Raw genomic sequence first — 19,073 nt, 5'->3', positions numbered from 1 at the left:
CACCGACGAGCAGGTGACTGATCCTTGCACCTCATCTTAAAGGACCAGGCCATTTATCTTGAGAGATAGGAAGAACTGCAGATGCTGGAGTCAGAGATAACACCGTGAGGAGCTGGAGGAATGCAGCAGGCCAAGCAGCGTCAGAGAAGCAGGAGATTCGCCTTCAGAGGGTTCTGATAAAGGGTCCCGACCCGAAACGTCAACTTCGCTGCTTCTCTGATGCTGCCTGACCTGGTGTGTTCCTCAAGTTCTGCATTTATCTTCAGACATCACTGCAGCTTTATCAGTGGACAGCTTTCCTTGGGGCACCTTTGAACCTCAATCGTGAAGGGCCATCTGGCTGTAAGAACCTCCTCCCTAACTCTATAGTAACAGGCTACATAACACACTAGATCGCATCATAACCCTGACACCCTCTCGCGTTGAAGAATCTATGCAATCCCCCTAGTTTAACACGTAGACTAATCCTAACTGTTGGTCTCCTTACTTGAGAAAGGATGTACTGGCACTGGAGGGGGGTGCAGAGGAGGTTCATTAGGTTGATTCCAGAGTTGAGATGGTTGGCTTATGAGGAGAGATTGAGTAGACAGGGACTACACTCACTGGAATTTAGAAGAATGCGGGGGAATCTTATAGAAACATATAAAATTATGAAGGGAATAGATAAGATAGAAGCAGGGAAGTTGTTTCCACTGGTAGGTGAAACTAGAACTAGGGGGCAAAGCCTCAGAATAAGGGGGGAGCAGCTTTAGGACTGAGTTGAGGAGGAACCTCCTCACCCAGAGGGTTGTGAATCTGTGGATTCCCTGCCCAGTGAAGCAGTTGAGGCTTCCTCGTTGAATGTTTTTAAGACAAAGGTAAGTTTTCAAACATTAAAGGAATTAAGGGTTATGGTGAGTAGGCGGGTAAGAATCATAGAATCCCTACAGCATGGAAACAGGCCATTTGGCCCAACAAGTCCACACTGACCCTCCGAAGAGCATTCCCCCCCCCAGAGCCATTCCCCTATCTCTGTATTTCCCATGTCTAACCCACCTAACCTAATCTACACATCCCCGAACACTACGGGCAACTTAGCATGGCCAATCCACCTAGCCTGCACATCTTTGGACTGTGGGAGGAAACCGGAGCACCCGGAGGAAACCCACGGAGAATGTGCAAACTCCACACAGACAGTCGCCCGAGGGTGGAATCGAACCTGCGTCCCCGGCGCTGTGAGGCAGCAGTGCTAACCACTGGGCCACCCAAAGTGGAGCTGAGTCCATGAAAAAATCAGCCATGATCTAATTGAATGGTGGAACAGGCTGGACAGGCCAGATGGCCGCCTCCTGCTCGTGTTCCTTATGTTCTTGTGTAATATCCGTCACTCCACCATTGGCAGCTTGTCTGCGCTGCATGGGCCCTAAGATCTGGAAAACCCTCGCTAAATACCTCTGGCTCCGCAGAACAGTGAGAGCACAGAAGGCCACACAGACGTAAGATTATTAAAAAAAATAGGAGCAGGAGTAGGCCATTCAGCCCCTCAGAGACTGATACTCCATTCAGTGAGATCAAACCAATGTGTTTGTGTTCCCAATTCCACATTCCCATTCCCCTCCACTCCCCCTCCCCAAGAGCCTTTGATTCCCCTGCCTCCTGCACACCTCTGTATTCAGTGCTTCCTCCAATTTCCGAGGCATAGAGCTCAAACGTTATCTACTCTGCCCATCGTATTTATGCTCTCTGTCTCTGAATGAGCAGTTCATCTCGTGCCACTGCGCTCCTGTAAACCTGCACTTGCTTCCTTTTAAGGTTATCATCCAAACCCCTCTCTCGAGCCTCAATTGACTCTCTCTCCACCGCTCGCCGGTACTTTCCAGATCCTCTCTACTTGCTGCTTCTCCTCGTGTCACCATTGCTACTTCTCTGAATTCCCTTAACAGTGCCCTCGGTGCTCAATCCTTCTTGGCACAGGTGCAGTTTTCCCTGTTCCCTCTATCCAAACCGCTCCATCAAATCTAACTCCACCCCTACCCTTGTTAAAGTCTTCCTCAAAGCCTACACCAAGGACAGGTTTTGGTTGTGATGCTCCTGAGGCTTTTTGGTTTTGTTGCTGTGGTGGGGGGGGGCAGGCAATGGCCTAGTGGTATTATCACTGGACTGTTAATCCAGAGACCCAGATAATACTCCAGGGACCCGGGTTCAAATCCCACCACGGCAGATGGTGGAATTCAAAGTCAATAAAAACATCTGGAATTAAGAATCTAATGATGACCATGAATCCATTGTCAGTTGTCAGGGAAAAACCCATCTGGTTCACTAATGTCCTTTAGGGAAAGAAACTGCCATCCTTACCTGGTCTGGCCTACATGTGACTCCAGACCCACAGCAATGTGGTTGACTCTGAACTGCCCTCTGGGCAATTAGGGATGGGCAATAAATGCTGTCTAGCCAGCAACTCATCCCATTAACAAATAAAGAGAAAAATATGTCTCTGTGCAGCAGGCATTAATTTTGCAATTGGTTAATTTTGAAGAGGTAGGGTTTAAACTTGAGCGTTTGCCATCTGTTCTGACCTCCCCCCTACATTTTACCTCCTTTTTATTTTCCTCTCGGTTGCAAAACAGCCCAACTGCGGGAGCTGGACAATCTGAAGACCATTGCAGTCACGACCAACGGGATCAGCTTGGCCCGGCAGCTGCCGAACCTGAAGGACGCTGGTCTCGATCTGATCAACATCAGCCTGGACACGCTGGTTCCCGCCAAGTTTGAGTTCATCGCCCGAAGGAGAGGTAGGGCTCAGGTCCGTGGCGTGGCTCTCTCTTCCCCATCGCTCCATCTGTTCCTCCCACCCAAATCCCCAACGTTCTTTGACCCCCCCACCCCAAGCTCTCCTAGAGATGGTTCACTGGGCTAACCCCAGGTACAGAGGGACTGCCTTAAGAGGAGAGAACGAAGTATTGAAGTGAACGGGACACTTACGGGACTTAGCAGAGCGGGTGTGGAAAGGTTTTTCCCTGTGGGAGATTCTAGGACCGGACGGCATAGTCTCAGAATAAGCTGGGGTGGGGTTCGCACATTTAAGACAAAGACAAGGAGGAATTTCTTTTGAGGGTGTGTGAATCAGTAGAATTCTTCGCAGAGGGCCGTTGAGGCTGGGTCAAGTGTATTCAAGGCCGAGGTGCAGAGATAAAAACCCAAAGAACTGCGGATGCTGTAAATCAGGAACAAAAAAAGAACAGAAGTTACTGGAAAAGCTCAGCAGGTCTGGCAGCATCTGTGAAGACACTTGATTGGTCAGGAAGTGGAGGGTTATGGGGGAAAAAGGCAGGAAAGTGGAGTTGAGGATTAGATCAGTCACAGTCTATTGAGGTGTGTCAAACTTAACTCTCTAGGAAGGAGGGGAAACGGGAAGAGGCGGGTGGAGGGGGGCTGTGGTGGGGGAGGTGGAGGTGAGATCATGGAATGTTGATTGAGCTGGAAGTGTGGCAGGTTAGTATAGGTGTAACCTGACAGAGACAGGCCCCTGAGCTTGAGTGATCACTGTTCCTTCGCAACTGATGTCAAGCATGGGCCGAGTGGGAAGCACGTTTTTGAATTAGATGGTCAGAGAACATAGAACAGTACAGGCCCTTCGGCCCACGATGTTGTGCCGAACTTTTACCCTAAACCCTAAGGTCTATCTAACCTCCACTGCTGCCTTATACTATCAACAAAGGTCGTGGGTTCTAATCCTAGCCCAGCCCTCGAGCGCACCGATCAGGCTGCCCCTCCAGTGCAGGGGGCTCTGCGCTGTCGGAGTTTCTGTCTTTTACAGTGTGTCCTTTAATCCCTCTTTGCCCCTCGCTGGGACGAGGGAAAGATCTCGCAGTACAGCGTTTTGCTCTGGCCAACGATTGACCCTCCAATTTGGAAGCAAATAATCTGGACGGAGCCTTGTTGCAGTGGATGGGAATTAAACAAGTGTGACCCCACGCTTTATAAGCCCCTGTGCCTAAGCTTGCGTTCAAAGATGCTAGGCGATTAGTCATGTGATGATGCCACATTCTCCTTCTCTCAGTCCGTCACTTACAAGTGATTATGCTGCAGTTACAAGCCATTGCCACGCTGTGGTGCTGCAAACCCGGCAATGACAGTCTGATGTGTTTATAAAACCTGTATGTGCCTCTAAACCCTCGTTCCAGCCTCTACTCCACCGTCTTCAATAACTAAACCCCCTCTTTTGCCTTTTGGGGAAAGCACATTGATTCACGAACGTGAGATTGATGCGTTCACAACGGTTTTCAGCCAGAATGGAGAATGGGTTTACTCGGGTGTTAATGCAGTTTTTTTGTAACACGTCATGATTATAGTGAAGGTTGGATGTATGAAAACAAATGAGGAAACTGCTATTGGATTGTCAATTTAATGATGAGCACTTAAGAAAGATGAGAAATGGCTAATGCATAATTTTCTATATTTAGAAAAATATCAACAACAACCTCTGCTATAATCTAATACCCAAGGCTACTTGAGCCTTACTTTTGTGATTTTTGATATCTGAAACCTTAAATTAGATTTCAGCTTTTTACTATTCCCAGCTATCCATTATCCTATATACAGAGATCACGCAAGACCCTAAATTTACATTGCAGCTATGTAATCATTACCAGTTATGTTGTTCTACAATCCACTATTTCTCGATTTAGATTCCAGCCTTTTAACAACTTCCAAATACCCATTCCTCTACAGATAAACTGTCTGATGCAGTTGATTAGATTACGTTCTATACCTAACTGCAGAGAATCCATTATTCCATATAAAACACCCTTCCCTAACTAATCTTGTCTTACAGTCCCTCCTCGAGCTCCATTATTGACCAGCAAGTTCATGTTAATGGGAGATGGAGTGACGAGTGTAAGTTTCCAATCCAAAGGAATGACTCTGGATTGTATCTCGGGAGCTCTGAAAGTTTATAGACAGACAGGATGTCTACAATCTGCTCCCCAACTTGCTTTGACACCCTCGGATGGAAACCTCAGATCCCAGTGATTTGTCACTCTTCAATTCTGTTAAATTCCTCATTATGTGGGGACTACGGATTAAACCTTGGTTAACAGTGCAGCGCTGGGAAGGCAAGTGGTTTTTCAAATGCCCTAGCGACAATGAGATAAACAAGAACGAACCAAATGAGAGCAGTTGTATAAATCTGCACAACTAAGAGTTGTGTGAGGAGGATATTGTCCTTGACTATGTCAGAGGCTGCAGAAGGAGAAAGGGGAAGGATAATGCACCATGGTTTGCTGTTAGAAAGGAGGAATTTCTTCCCCCGTGGCATTTTGGGTATACCCACAGCACATGGACTGTCGTGGTTCAAGAAGGCAGCTCGCCACAGCTTCTCAAGGGCAGCAACGCCCACATCCCACAAGTCAGCAAAAACAAAGATAGAACGGGACATTGGGTTTATGTAGCAAGTTTCACAATCTCCGAACACTCAAAGTAGGGCCTCAGGGAGTGTTGGCGAACAAACAGACCTAGTTGCACTGTTCCCTGAAAATGGAGTTGCAGGATAGAGAAGAAGGCGTTTGGTATACTTGCCTTCATTGGTCAGTGCAATGACTGTAGGTGTTGGGACATTATTCTGCGGCAATACAGGACATTCATGAGACTACTTTTAGAACACTGTGTGCAATTCAGTCTCCCTGCTATAGGAAAGATGTTGTTAAACTTGAAAGGGTGTAAAAAAGATTTACAAGGATGTTGCCAGGGTTGGAGGGTTTGAGCTATAGGGAGAGGCTGAATAGGCTGGGGCTATTTTCCTTGGGGTGTCAGAGGCTGAGAGGTGACCTTAAAGGGGATAATACAATCATAAGGGGCATGGATAGGGTGAATAACCAAAATCTTTTTCCCACGGTAGAGGAGTCCAAAACTAGAGGGCATAGGTTTAAGGTGAGAGGGGAAAGATTAAAAAGGAGCCTGGGGGACAATTTTTTCACGCAGAAGGTGGTGTCTGTGTAGAATGAGCCGCCAGAGGAAGTGGTAGAGGCTGGTACAATTACAACATTTAAAAGGCATCTGGATGGGTATATGAATAGGAAAGGTTTAGAGGGATATGGGCCAAATGCTGGCAAATGGGACGAGATCAGTTTAGGATATCTGGTCGGCATGGATGAGTTGGACCAAAGTTTCTGTTTCCATGCTGTACAACTCTATGCCCCTAAATGCCGAGTGAATGATCAATCTCGGCCTCCTCCAGTGGTCCCCAGCATTACAGATACCAGTCTTCAGCCAATTTGATTCACTCCACATGATATTAAGAAACAGTCGGAGACACTGGATACTGCAAAGGCTACGGGCCCTGACGACATTCCAGCAATAGTACTGAAGACTTGTGCTCCAGAACTTGCCGCTCCCCTAGCCAAGCTGTTCCAGTACAGTTACTACACTGGTAACTACCCAACAATGCGGAAAATTGCCCAAGTATGTCCTGTACATGAAAAGGAGGACAAATCCAATCCGGCCAATTACCGCCCCATCAGTCTATTCGCAATCATCAGTAAAGTGATGGAAGGTGTCAGTAACAGTGCTATCAAGCAGCATCTGCTCAGCAATAACCTGCTCAGTGACGCCCAGTTTGGGTTCTGCCAGGGCCACTCAGCTCCTGACCTCATTACAGCCTTGGTTCATACATGGACAAAAGAGCTGAATTCCAGAGGTGAGGTGAGAGTGACAGCCCTTGACATCAAGGCTGCATTCGACTGAGTGAGGCATCTAGGAGCCTTAGCAAAACTGGAATCGGTTGGCAATGGGGCTGGGATATCGTCCACCAGTTGGAGTCATACCAGGCAGATATGGAGGTGACTGTGGTTGTTGGAGGTCGGTCATCTCAGCTCCAGGACATCTCTGCAGGAGTCCCTCAGGGTAGTGTCCTAGGCTCAACCATCTTCAGCTGCTTCATGAATAACCATCCCTCCATCATAAGGTCAGAAATGGGGATGTTTGCCGATGATTGTGCAATGTTCAGCACCAATCACGACTCCTCAGAGAGTGAAGCAGTCCATGTTCAAATGCAACAAAATCTGGATAATATACAGGCTTGAGCAAGTTGCGAGTAACATTCGCGCTACACGAATGCCAGGCTCTGACCAATAAGAGACAATCTAACCACCACCCCTTGACATTCAATGGTGTGACCATCACTGAATCCCCCACTATCAACCTCCTGGGGGTTATCATTGACCAGAGTCAACTGGACTCCCCACATAAACACGGTGGCTACAAGAGCAGGCCAGAAGCTGGGAATACTGCGGTGAGTAACTCATCTCCTGACTCCCCAAAGCCTGTCCACCATCTACAAGGCACAAGTCAGGAGTGTGATGGAATACTCCCCACTGGCCTGGATGAATGCAGCTTCAACAACACTCAAGGTCTACACCATCCAGGGACAAAGCAGCCGCTTAATTGGTGCCACATCCACCCCCTCCGCCACCGACGCTCAGCATCATCGTTGACAAGATGCACTGCAGAAATTCACCGAAGACCCTCAGACAGCACCTTCCAAACCCACGGCCACTTCCATCTTCCAGGACAAGGGCAGCAGATACATGGGAACACCACCACCTCCAAGTTCCCCTCCAAGCCGCTCACCATCCTGACTTGGAAATCTATCACCATTCCTTCACTGTCGCTGGGTAAAAGTCCTGGAGTTCCCTTCGTCACATCATTGTGGATTTTACCAACAGCAACACGAAGAAGGCAGCCCACCTACACCTTCTCAAGGGCATCTAGTGATGGGTATCTAATGTTGGCTCAGGCTGCAGTGCCCGCATCCCACAAAATGAATAAGAAAGCAGACAGGTTAGGAGCAGGAGTCAGCCCCTGGGAGGGTGCTCCGCCATTTAGTAAGATCATGGCTGAGTTGTTTTGTATTCCAAATTCCATCGTACCATCCATCCCCGATTAACGTTTGGTTTCCCTTCCCAGTGCGAATCTGTTGATCTCCGCCTTTTGTTAGGCATTTGTTTTTGAACAGGGGTCCCGTCAACATTGTCAGTGAATAACCAGGAGCTCATGATGCTGTTGGCCAGCAGAATGCACTTTCGGGAAGCGAGGCTCCTCTTTCTCCTCTCTCCTCGGCCTCTGTGTTTGAGGCTGGCGAACTGTGCCATGTCACAGGGTGACCGTTCCCTCTGGCTGTGCCAGCGCGGTGGCTCGGGGTGTCAGTGGGCACACTGCAGGAGGCGGAAGCTTGGTGATGCACTTTATATGGGGCACGGTCCAGTGTCTCACTGATGAGCTGGTTCTGCTGGCGTGACCCTTCCTCCGCTGCCCACTGGGAGGCAGTGTTCCACTGTCCCACAACCCTCAGAGAGAAATGGTCAGGCATAGAGTCATGCAGCACAGAAACAGACCCTTCGGTCCAACTCGCCCATGCTGACCAACTATCCCAAATTAATCTAGTTCTATTTGCCAGTTGATTTTACTCTGCATTCAGTTGGTTCCAGTGACCTGAGGGCATAACCCAGGCAGATGTTCTGAGTGCAGTTTATTTTACGTGAGGTGCTGTGCTGTTAGGCAGGAGTATGCAGTCCTATGGCTGTACTTCAGAGACGAAACGAGGGAGTTCCCATCAACCTCCACCCTCCAAAAAGTGGTTCTCGGGGTTGCCTGCCCCCTCCCCCCTCGCCTACAGGGCACTGCTCTCTGTCTCTCCAGCAGTTCCTTCCACAACTGCTTCCAGACTGATCACCCAAGCCCTCAACCCAGTCACAAACCAAATTCCTTCACCCACAGGCTATGGCAGCTCTCTGAGATGGGTTGACGCCAAAACGTCAAATGTTTTCCAGAAGGAGCCCCGGGTACAGTGCAAGGGGCTAAAAGGGCGCCCTTGGGGTGAAAGCGGGAACAGAGTCAGGCAAATGGCCGTAATTGTATGGAAAGGCAGAGCAGGCTCGAAGGGCTGAATGGCCTGCGTTTTCAGTGTAACTCTGGTGTCCCAACGTCGGGGATGGGTAAGGAAGCCCACTCCTTGCAGCGCAACCTATCTTGCTGTTGAGGGACTGAGCTGGTCAGCCGTTCACTATGTCCCATCGGACAAAGCTCCATCACCCTCTGGCCTGATTGTGGCTCCTCTGTCGCTGAAACCAGATCATTACACCACCGCCCCCCCGCCCACCACCCCCCCACCGCCCATCTGTCCCCCCACCAACCCCAGCCCTGCAACATCACATAGCCACAGCCTTTGGCCTCCCCGCTTCACCTCTGACTTTCAACTCTAATCCCTCAGCAAGCCCACATGCCCTTGCTTCCTTGTATTTATGAATTGAGAGATCTTTCATTCTCTTTATGTTGATAGCAGAGTTGTTAGAGTACAGGAGGAAGTCCTTACGCACATTGTGCCTGCACCATCTCTGTGACCTCGTGCACGTCTCCTGCCTTTTCCCCCATATCCCAGCATACCCCATTCCTATCCAAATGAGCGCCCAGTGCCCTTCGCAATACCTTAATCGAACCTGCCCCCAGCACATTTCCAGACAGCGTACTCCTCCAGGCCTTAAACCATTTGCTGTGTCAGAGTTTTTTTTTTTTGCTTACATCTTCGTTTGCACATCTCTTTAAATCCACGCCCTCTCATTTCTGATCCTTGTATGGGCGTAAGCCAATTACCCCTTGATGGTGACAGTGCTAGGGAGCTGGAATTGGGAGTCAGCACCGTCGTGAGTCCGGAGTCACGTGTAAGGACGGCATGTTTCACTGGGCAGTTTGGTCTCTGATTTCCATCCCCGATTTATTTAATTGCCCGAGTTTAAACTCCCCGGTTACCTTTGGATTTGACCTGTTGTCTCGGAATCGTTGTCGGACCCCCCCCCGCACTGCCAGTGCAGTGTTATAGCTGCTGTGCCACCAGACTCCACATCTCGAGAAACCCGTTTGTGGATCAAGCTTCTGTTGATTGCTCGCGGCCTGGTAGCTGTGACCTCGCGGTTCAGACCACAGTACCCTGCAAATATCTCATCCCTGTTTGATGCGCCTTAAAGCTGCGGCGTTTGTGACATCAAGAGAGAAAGTAGGAACTGCCAACGCTGGAGAACCTGAGATCACAAGGTCTAGAGCTGGATGAACGCAGCAGGCTGAGCAGCATCAGAGGAGCAGGAAGGCTGGGGTTTCGGGTCTGGACCCTTCTCCAGAAAGTGACATCTCTTTTTTTTCTTTCTGTCGACCCAGGTTTTCACAAAGTGATGGAGGGTATAAACAAAGCTCTCGACGCAGGCTATAATCCTGTTAAGGCAAGTCATTTCTACTGTTCTCCGATCCGTCGTCGTCCTCTCATCGGCTTTTTAGGGTTCGTGCACTGGGAATTTCAGTGTTTTGCCTCTTCAGTCAGTAGGATGTATATCATCAGTGAGCCAACACTAATCTAGGTGCATGGATTTCTGAGCAGGTTGTTCCCGTGTTTACCTTCCTGGTGTGAGGCCGAATTGGACACCACCATCTCCCTTGTGGCATTCGTTTTTAAGTTTATTGATGCAGTTTATACATATCTTCGACATGCTCCTATGCTTTCTTTAACAGAATGCATGGATCAGAGTCGAGGTAACTGATCACTTATTGTTAGTGGTGTCAGTGGCATCAACATGGTTAATGTTTATGCCTTGTTAGTATGCGGCTTCCTGGATGATTGGCATCCTCTTTTGATCTTTCACCTTGGGCTTTTGAGTCGTAATGAATTGCCCCCTCCAGTTTAACCAGGCCCCAAATCTTACCTCCAGCAAACGCACTTCCCCGGTGCTGAGTGATCAGGACATTAGCGTGAATGGTTTATGTAACCACGTCAGGCCTGGTTAGATTTTTTTTTCTGCCCTCCAGATTTGGCCCAGATCCTCGGGCACCAGTTTGGTGGACGTTTCTGAGCTGCCAACACAAAATAGCTTGAGACCAGCTTGGTTTTAGCTCTTCCGATTGACTTGGATGTTTCTATAGCACTTTCGACCTAGTGCTGGATTCATTTGGGGCCAGGGGTTATGTTAGGGGGCAAGCTGGTTTCCCTTCAGCTTGTTATCACATTTTGTGAAATTGGGGACCCTAACTATTGAATGTTGACGATAGTATCAAACTTCAAGCAAAAAAAAAATTGTGTTAAGATAGGTCGCAGTCAGAAGGTTGGACAGATTATTAAAATAAATTGAAAGATCACCGAAAAATGTAATAAAGTAGGACAAATCGGAGCATCAGAGAAAGCTAGCCAGAAAAAAAACAGTAAAAGTTTCAATAAATATTTAGGGGACCAGTATTAACAAAATGAGAAAGAGACTCAGGAGAATTAATCGTTGAATATAAGGGAATAGTAGATGAATTGCACAGATAGTTTGTATTAGTTTATACTACACAGCGTACGGTAATATTCCAGAGGGAGTGAGAAATCGGGAAATGGAAGGGAAGGTAGAAATGGAGAGCATCACACCAGAGTGAATTGAGTGAATTGTTGGAGCTGTGGGCTGCAAAGTACCCTCGTTCTGATGGGTGTCTTTTGAAAGGTCTTTAAAGAAGTGGCGAGTGAGATAGTGAATGCGTCGGTTTTCATTTTTCCGAAACTGCTTTGTTTCTGGGACGGCCCCATTTAGATCGGAAGGTGGAGAATGCAAAATCCTTCCTAACTATGGAGAGAGGTGGAACACAGGAAACTAAGAGGCCAGTTAGTTTAAAATGTTAGACGCTGTTTTTAAAGAGGCTGTGACAGGTCACTTGGATAAGTTCACGATTGTCGGGCAAAGTCAACATGGTTTGGTGAAAGAACACTATTTGCCCAAACTGTTGGAGTTCATTGAGGAGAGGATTGTGGATAAAGGGGTATGTGCTGTCCTTACATTTTCAGAAGGGATTTGATAAAGTATCACCTTGAAGATTATTGCAGAAAGTAAAAGCTCGTTGTTTAGGGGGTAAGTCGCCATCATCCTACCAGACCGTAGGGCTGCTCTCTCACCAGCAAGAGATGACTGGCGGTGGTTTAACCCGAGGGTCTCCACACCTCGGGTGAGGGGCGAGATTGGGAAGTAGAGTCCTTTCCTTCGCCAGTGTAGCTAATGGAAGCAGGGAGAATGCAAGGTGTAACGTGTGGTCTGCCACAGAGGTTGGTCTTGGAATTCAACATCAGTGACCTGATGAAGGATCATAAGATACGGTAAACAAACCTGCTGGCTGAAGAGGCCATAAAGAGACTACAAAAAGACATGGGCTAAACGTGTGGACAAAGATGCGGGAAATGGAGTTTAATGTGGGAAAGTGCAGAATTGTCAGTTTTGGCAGAAAGAATGTGAAAAGAAGCATATTTATCGAAAAGGCATGAGAGATTGCAGGGTTCTGAGATGCAGAGGGATCTGGGTGTCCAGGTACATGAATCACAGGAATGCAGCTACAGCAAGTAATCAGGAAAGCTCGTAGAATGCTATTGCTTATTGTGAGGGGCATGGAATACGTGAGTAGGAAGGTTATTCTTCAATTATGCAGGGCATTGGTGAGACTGCGTCTGGAGTACTCTGTTCAGCTCTGGTCACCTTATTTAAGGCAAGGTGCAAATCTGTTGGTGGCAGTTCAGAGAAGGTTTATCAGACTTAATCCCTGGAATGGGGTGGTTGTTGGTTGTGACTTTGAGGAAAAGTTGAACAGGGCAGGCTTGTATCCACTGGAGTTTAGAAGAGGGAGAGCTGACTTGATTGAAATAGATAAGATTCTGAGGGATCTTGACAATGCATGCGGAGAGGATGCTACTTTTTTAGGGGAGAATCTAGAGCTAATGGTCACTTCTTTAAAATCAGTGTTCACCCATTTAAACCCCAAGATGAGGTAACGTTTGTTCTCAGAGAGTAGTGTCTTCAGAAGGCTGCTGAAACTGTGATGGAAGTGAAGCTTATGAAACTTTTTAAGGCAGAAGAAAATAGATTCTTGTTCAGTGAGTGAGAGGGTGAGGGGTTATGATGAGTGGGCGGGAATGTGAATTCAAGGCTACAAGCGGGTCATGGCTGATTTGATTATTGAATGATGGAGCTGGCTTGAAGAGCCGAATGGCCTAATCCTGCTCCTGATTTGTGGTTCAGTACGTAATCAGGACCCGACTGAAGGGAGAGTTCCAAGGTGTGCTGTGATCTTACGTAAACAAGCCTTTTAAAAACTTGCATTCGTGAACTCTGGGCATCCCGGAATGCCTTGCAACCAGTGAAGTGTGGGCACTGTGTGGACATGTTGGAGATGTTGCAATAAATTATGCACAGCAAGTGAGGTAGTGACCTGATAATCTGTGTTCTGTGACGTTGGTGTTGATCCACAACGTGACAGAATATCTCAGTCACCTTAGAATTTTCCAAGGTTCTTTCATCATGTAGGAGGGCAGACCTGGGCATCCGTCTACCACATCATCTGACCAACAGTGTAAATATGATAGTCCACCAGCTGACTTACGACCCCTCCTACCCCCACCTCCCCAACATGCCAACAGCAACAACTGACCCCTCCTTTTGAACCTTTGATTTAGGTGAACTGTGTCGTCATGAGGGGCTTGAATGAGGATGAGCTCTTGGACTTTGTGAAGCTGACAGAGAAGAAGCCTTTGGATGTGCGGTTTATTGAGTACATGCCATTTGATGGTGAGTGTTAGCATCAGATCGCATGTTAGTCCTTACTGTGAGGATGGGGTCAGGGCTCCACATCTCGATTGGACTGCCCTGCAGTATGGGGCGTGGCGCTGTGTTTCTGGGTAAGTATCATCATCTGGTGTCTACTGAGGTTCACAAGAGGATGTGTTCCTCCCATTATCTCTCGTGAAGCACTAGTCTTAATGGCTCATGTCTCCAAAAAGAGGTTGGAATGGGCTTTCTTCTGTTTCATAGGTCCATTAGTGCCTCCTTACCCCCTCTACCCACCAACCATTCCTCAAGTTCTGCTTCCATGCAAGGAGCATGGACAAGCCAGGGAGACCAAGGAGACTGTTTCCCTGCCCCTCCCACTTCCAACATGTGGAGGTTACTTTTACACCAAGTGTCGGGCTGTCCCACCATTGTACATTGTCACCTAGATTTGAATGCTACTCTTTGCTGAGCTTGCCAGTCCTCAACCAACTCGATTCACTCCACGGGATATCAAGAAACAGTTGGAGAGACTGGATACTGCAAAGGCTACAGGTCCTGACGACATTTCCAGCAATAGTAGTGAAGACTTCTGCTCCAGAACTTGCCGCTCCCCTAGCCAAGCTGTTCCAGTACAGTTACAATACTGGTATCTACCCGACAATGTGGAAAATTGCCCAAGTATGTCCTGTACACAAAAAAAGGCAGGACAAATCCAATCCAGCCAATTACCGCCCCATCAGCCTACTCTCGATCATCAGTAACGTGATGGAAGGTGTCATCAACAGAACTATCAAGCAGCGAGTGCTCAGTAACGCCCAGTTTGGGTTCCGTCAGGGCCACTCAGCTCCTGACCTCATTACAGCCTTGGTTCACATATGGATAAAAGAGCTGAATTCCAGGCGTGAGGTGAGAGTGACAGCCCTTGACGTCAAGGCTGCATTTGACTGAGTGTGGCATCAGGGAGCCCTAGCAAAACTGGAATCAATGGGTATCGGGGCAAACGCTCCGGTGGTTGGAGTCATACCTGACACATAGGAAGATGATCACGGTTGTTGGAGGTCGGCCATCTCAGCTCCAGGATATCTCTACAGGAGTTCCTCAGGGTCGTGTCTTAGGCCCATCATCATCATCTGCTTCATCAGTGACCTTTCCTCCATCATAAGGTCAGAAGTGCTGATGTTCAGTACTGAAGCTGTCATGTTTCGATGCAAGAAGGCCTGGATAGTGTCCAGATCGTGGGCTGACAAGTGTTTAACGTTTGTGCCATCCACGTGCCAGAGAATCTAACCACCACCCCTTGACATTCAATGGCGTCACCATCACTGAAACCCCCGCTCAATATTGTGGGATAACACTGGACTAGTCATAAAATGCTGTGGCATCAAGAGCATCCCAGATGTATGGCATCCTGCAGCATGTAATTCATCTCCATATTCCTCACTTGCCCGGATGAGTGCAGCCCCAAAAACACTGAAGAAGCTCAACACCATCCAGGACAAAGCAGCCTCAATGATTGGCACCACATCCACTCCCTCTACCACCGACGCTCAGTAGCAGCAGTGTGTACTATCTACAAGATGCACTGCAGAAATTCACCAAAGATCCTCAGCGAGCACCTTCCTAAATCCACGACCACTTCCATCTAGAAGGACAAGGGCAGCAGACATATGGGAACACCACCACTTGCAAGTTCCCCTTCCAAGCCACTCACCATCCTGACTTGGAAATATATCAGCGTTCCTCCACTGTCACTGGGTCAAAATCCTGGAATTCTCTCCCTCAGCAGTCTACCTACAGCACGTGGACTGTAGAGGTTCGAGAAGGCAGCTCACCACCACCTTCTCAAGGGCAACTAGGGACGGATAATAATGCCCAATGAATGAACGAATGAGTAAGAAAAGAAAGCTGTTTTGAAAGAAACATGCACAGCCGCAGGTGAGGTGTGGAGAAGAGGTAGCGGTGAGATGGAGCTCAGTGTCATCAATGTACGCTCAAAAACGTTGCTGTGCCCTTGATTGGTGGCACTGAGGGGCAGAATGTCTTTGAGAACTGGAGCTGGAAGAGGCAAATGTGGAAGACACCTGAGGTAACCGTACAGGAGCTGGAAGAGGACCCACTGGAGGTAGTGTTTAGATGGTCCAAGGGTGGACTGAGATGAGAGCAGCCCTACTGAGCTGGACAACTGTGGAGACGTGAGAGAGGAGGATAGTGTCATTAGCCGTGGATGGGTCGAGGGCAAGGGAGGAGAAACGTTTCCTTTTGTCACAGCTAACTAGGATATAATTTGTCATACTATTTCAAAAGTTCCTTGAATAAATGGCTGTGAGGGAAATATTGACACAAATTTTGAGGATATACAGGGGAGCGGAATGAATTTGGAAGCACTGTGAAAGAGTTGGCACGTTGCCAATGGGCTGAATGGCCTCCTCCGCTCCTGATTTTATGAATTGGTATGAGAATGGAATATTCCAAAGAAAGTTGAGGGGGTATGCAGTGGTGATAGATGGGGGGGAGCAGCTGATATGACCAAATACCCAATACCTCCTTCTGGAGAGGGAGCGGGATAGTCTAAAATTGGTTACAATGGGCAGCCAAATACAGGAAGTGAGGAGAAATCGGCAGGATGGAGAATGTGTTGGAAACGTGCAGGGAACCGAGTTATCGGGAGGGGATTTGAGCTGGGGGATGGAGACGGAGCCAGGAAAAGCCGACCCAGGACGATACAATGGCCAGAATCAAGCTGACCACTGCCTTACATTCCTGTTCTCTCTGTGGCTCCAGGTAACAAGTGGAACTTTAAGAAGCTGGTGAGCTACCAGGAGATGCTGGGCACCATTAGGCAGAGGTGGCCTGAACTGGAGAAGTTGCCTTCAGGAGCCTGTGACACAGCAAAGGTAATTCTGCAATTTTCAGGTGATGCAGGCAGGCAGGAAGCAAGGTCTCCAATCATTTGGAACTCTAGGGGGAGAAACAGAAACGATTGCATCTTGCCACAGTGGAGACCTCTGAGTACAAAGGTGGCGGGTTCAAGACCCACCCCAGGTACTCTAGTTCAAGAATCTACTTTGCCTCTCAAGCGCAGTGCTGCGGTATCAGAGGATCTAAACTATTGGGTGAGACACCAAAGTCTCTCTGGATGGCCCAGCTCCCACGACCTCAATTCAATGAGGCGCAGGTAAGTTCGCCTCAATGGCCTGGTCCTTATTTAACCAGCTATTAAAAAGATAACCTGATTGTCACATTTGCCGTCTGTAAGAGCTTGCAGTGCGCAGATTTGCTGCATATTTCCTAAATCACAAATTGAAACCTAGAAAATAGGAGCAGCCCTTCGAGACTGCTACGCCATTCTGTACAATTGTGGCTTATCTTCCAGCTTATCCCCTGTTCTTGCTTTCTCCCCACACCCTTTCACCCCCAGGAATTTTATCTAATTCCTTCTTGAAAACATTCAATGTTTTGACCTCGACCACTTTGTGTGACAGCGAATTCCAGAGGCTCACCACTGTCTGGGTAAAGAAATGTCTCATCTAAGTCCGAAATATACCCTTCGACTGTGACCCCTGGTTCTGGACTCCCCAGTCATTGGAAACATCCTTCCTGTGTTTGTCCTGTCTAGTCCTGTTAGAGTTTTGTTGGTTTCTGTGAAGTTCCCAGGAATCAGTGTAGCAAAGCCTTCATTGCACTCCATCCACAATAAGAATGTCCTTCCTCCAATAATGTCTACATGTTCATAAATAGAGTAATGAAGAAATGGAGTGGTTGCAGGTCAGAAAGAGGTCATTCCTGTCTGCGTCACACTTCGGAATTGGCAGTTCATCCACTACAGCTCCTTTTGTCGTCTTTCCATAGCTCTGGAAGTTCTTGTCTCTGTTCAGATAATCTAATTCTCTTTTGAAATCGCATGGTTGCCCCTGGCTGCACCACATTCTGAGGCAATGCATTCCAGACCATAACCACCTCTTGCGTTTCCCTCTGCCACCATATGCCTTCTGCTTCCTGCTCCTTCCAGCAACGGGAATAATTTCCCACTGCCTATTCCGTGTAGACCTCACGAGCTTTCGCAAACCTCTACCCAATCTCCTCTCCGCCTGCTCCATTGGGAATAGTTTTAATTCCTTGAGTCTACCTGCGTAACCCAATTACAAAATATGCGCGTGTGCCAGAGTGCGTTCTGAGACGTTGGGGTTGCTACGCAAATGCAGTGCTTTTCTTCTCTTTCCCATTGGTTTTAGAGATGCCTGCCAGTGAAAGGTGTTGGTGTGTAGGTCAGTGCACCCAGTTACTTCCAGCCAAAGAGTGAAACTCAGCACCTGAGGTAGAAAAAGCCCAACAACACACGTTTCTTCCTCACAGAGGTCTTGATTCGGTACCCCCTGACTGTGCAGGGCCGTAAGACATAGAAGCGGAAGTAGGCCGTTCAGTTCATCAGGTTTGGTCTGCCCCTCAACGACGGATGATTTGATCATCCCCAAAATCAGCTTTCCCTGCCTTTTCACCTTGACCCTTGATGCTCTCAAAAACTAAAGCGTATTTGTTTCGACCTTGAACATACTTAATGACCCAATCTCAACAGCTCTCTGCGATAAAGAATTCCACAGATTCTGTACTGGCCGAGAAGAAATTCTCTAAATATGTTAAATGTGCAACCCCCGATTCTGAGGTGATGCCCTCTAGTCCCCCCACAAGGGGGGACAAAGTCCTCAGAATCCTCAAGGTCTTCCTGTTATTCTATATTCCAACAAACCTGGAGTTCCCTCCGTGGGGGCACTGTGGGTCAGCCCACAGCAAGTAGGAGGACTGTAGCAGTTCAAGAAGGCAGCTCACCACCACTTTCTCCAGGGCAACTAGGGATGGGCAAGAAATGCTGGCCAGCCATGCCCCAAGATTGAATTTAAAAAAACCTTCCAGTGATCTGTCTTAAATGCATTTCCATCCCTCCTTCAGTAAGGAGCAAAATGTAGTCTCACGATGCCCTTGTCGTTGAAGCTGAACATGCTTAATTTTACGTTCAATTCCTCTTGTAATAAATAGGATTCCTGTACCTGCACACTAAAGTTTTGTGACTCACTCCTAGGAGCTTGGAATTCTGCAATCATTCTCTGTCAAAATAATACTCTGCTTTTGTACATAAAAATGAACAGCTTCCACATTTTCTCCATTTTATACACAATGTGCCAGATTTTTGTTCGCTCACTCCTCTAACCTCTCGATGCCGGCTTACATCCTTGTTGAGTCACCTTCCCCACATATTTCTCTGCCAACCTGCAAGTTTAGCCAGTGTGCCTTCACTCCCTTATTCCTGAGTCCGACTGCCTCGTGTGTGGAGCAGCTTGCACTGTTACTCACCCGGGCCTAGTCTGTAAAAGACTTCTTCCCCCTCCCCCCCACTATCCAGCACTGAACTGAAGACTTTCCTTGGGATGAAAAGCCTAAGATAAATTCCTGTGGCTGAACCCAGGAAGCACCTGTGGGTGCGACACTGGGCAGCTCTTGGTT

At 48.0% G+C, this 19,073-nt stretch overlaps 1 protein-coding gene across 4 annotated transcripts in view; it reads left to right on the top strand.

Annotated features, from left to right (window-relative positions):
- The window catches only part of mocs1 (molybdenum cofactor synthesis 1), a 50,375-nt gene that overhangs the window by 23,417 nt on the left and 7,885 nt on the right, over positions 1-19,073 (top strand). For all 4 annotated transcript variants that reach the window (XM_048596873.1, XM_048596874.1, XM_048596875.1 and 1 more), the window contains 4 exons: positions 2,607-2,771; positions 10,183-10,244; positions 13,484-13,595; positions 16,359-16,471. In XM_048596873.1, the coding sequence (XP_048452830.1) occupies positions 2,607-2,771; positions 10,183-10,244; positions 13,484-13,595; positions 16,359-16,471 (452 nt within the window). The remainder of the gene's footprint in view (positions 1-2,606; positions 2,772-10,182; positions 10,245-13,483; positions 13,596-16,358; positions 16,472-19,073) is intronic.

The sequence above is a fragment of the Rhincodon typus genome, chromosome 5 (assembly GCF_021869965.1).
Source record: "Rhincodon typus isolate 14 chromosome 5, sRhiTyp1.1, whole genome shotgun sequence".
NCBI lineage: Eukaryota > Metazoa > Chordata > Chondrichthyes > Orectolobiformes > Rhincodontidae > Rhincodon > Rhincodon typus.
The sequence above is the reverse complement of the archived record's forward strand: the minus strand, read 5'-3'. Positions and strand labels throughout refer to the sequence as shown.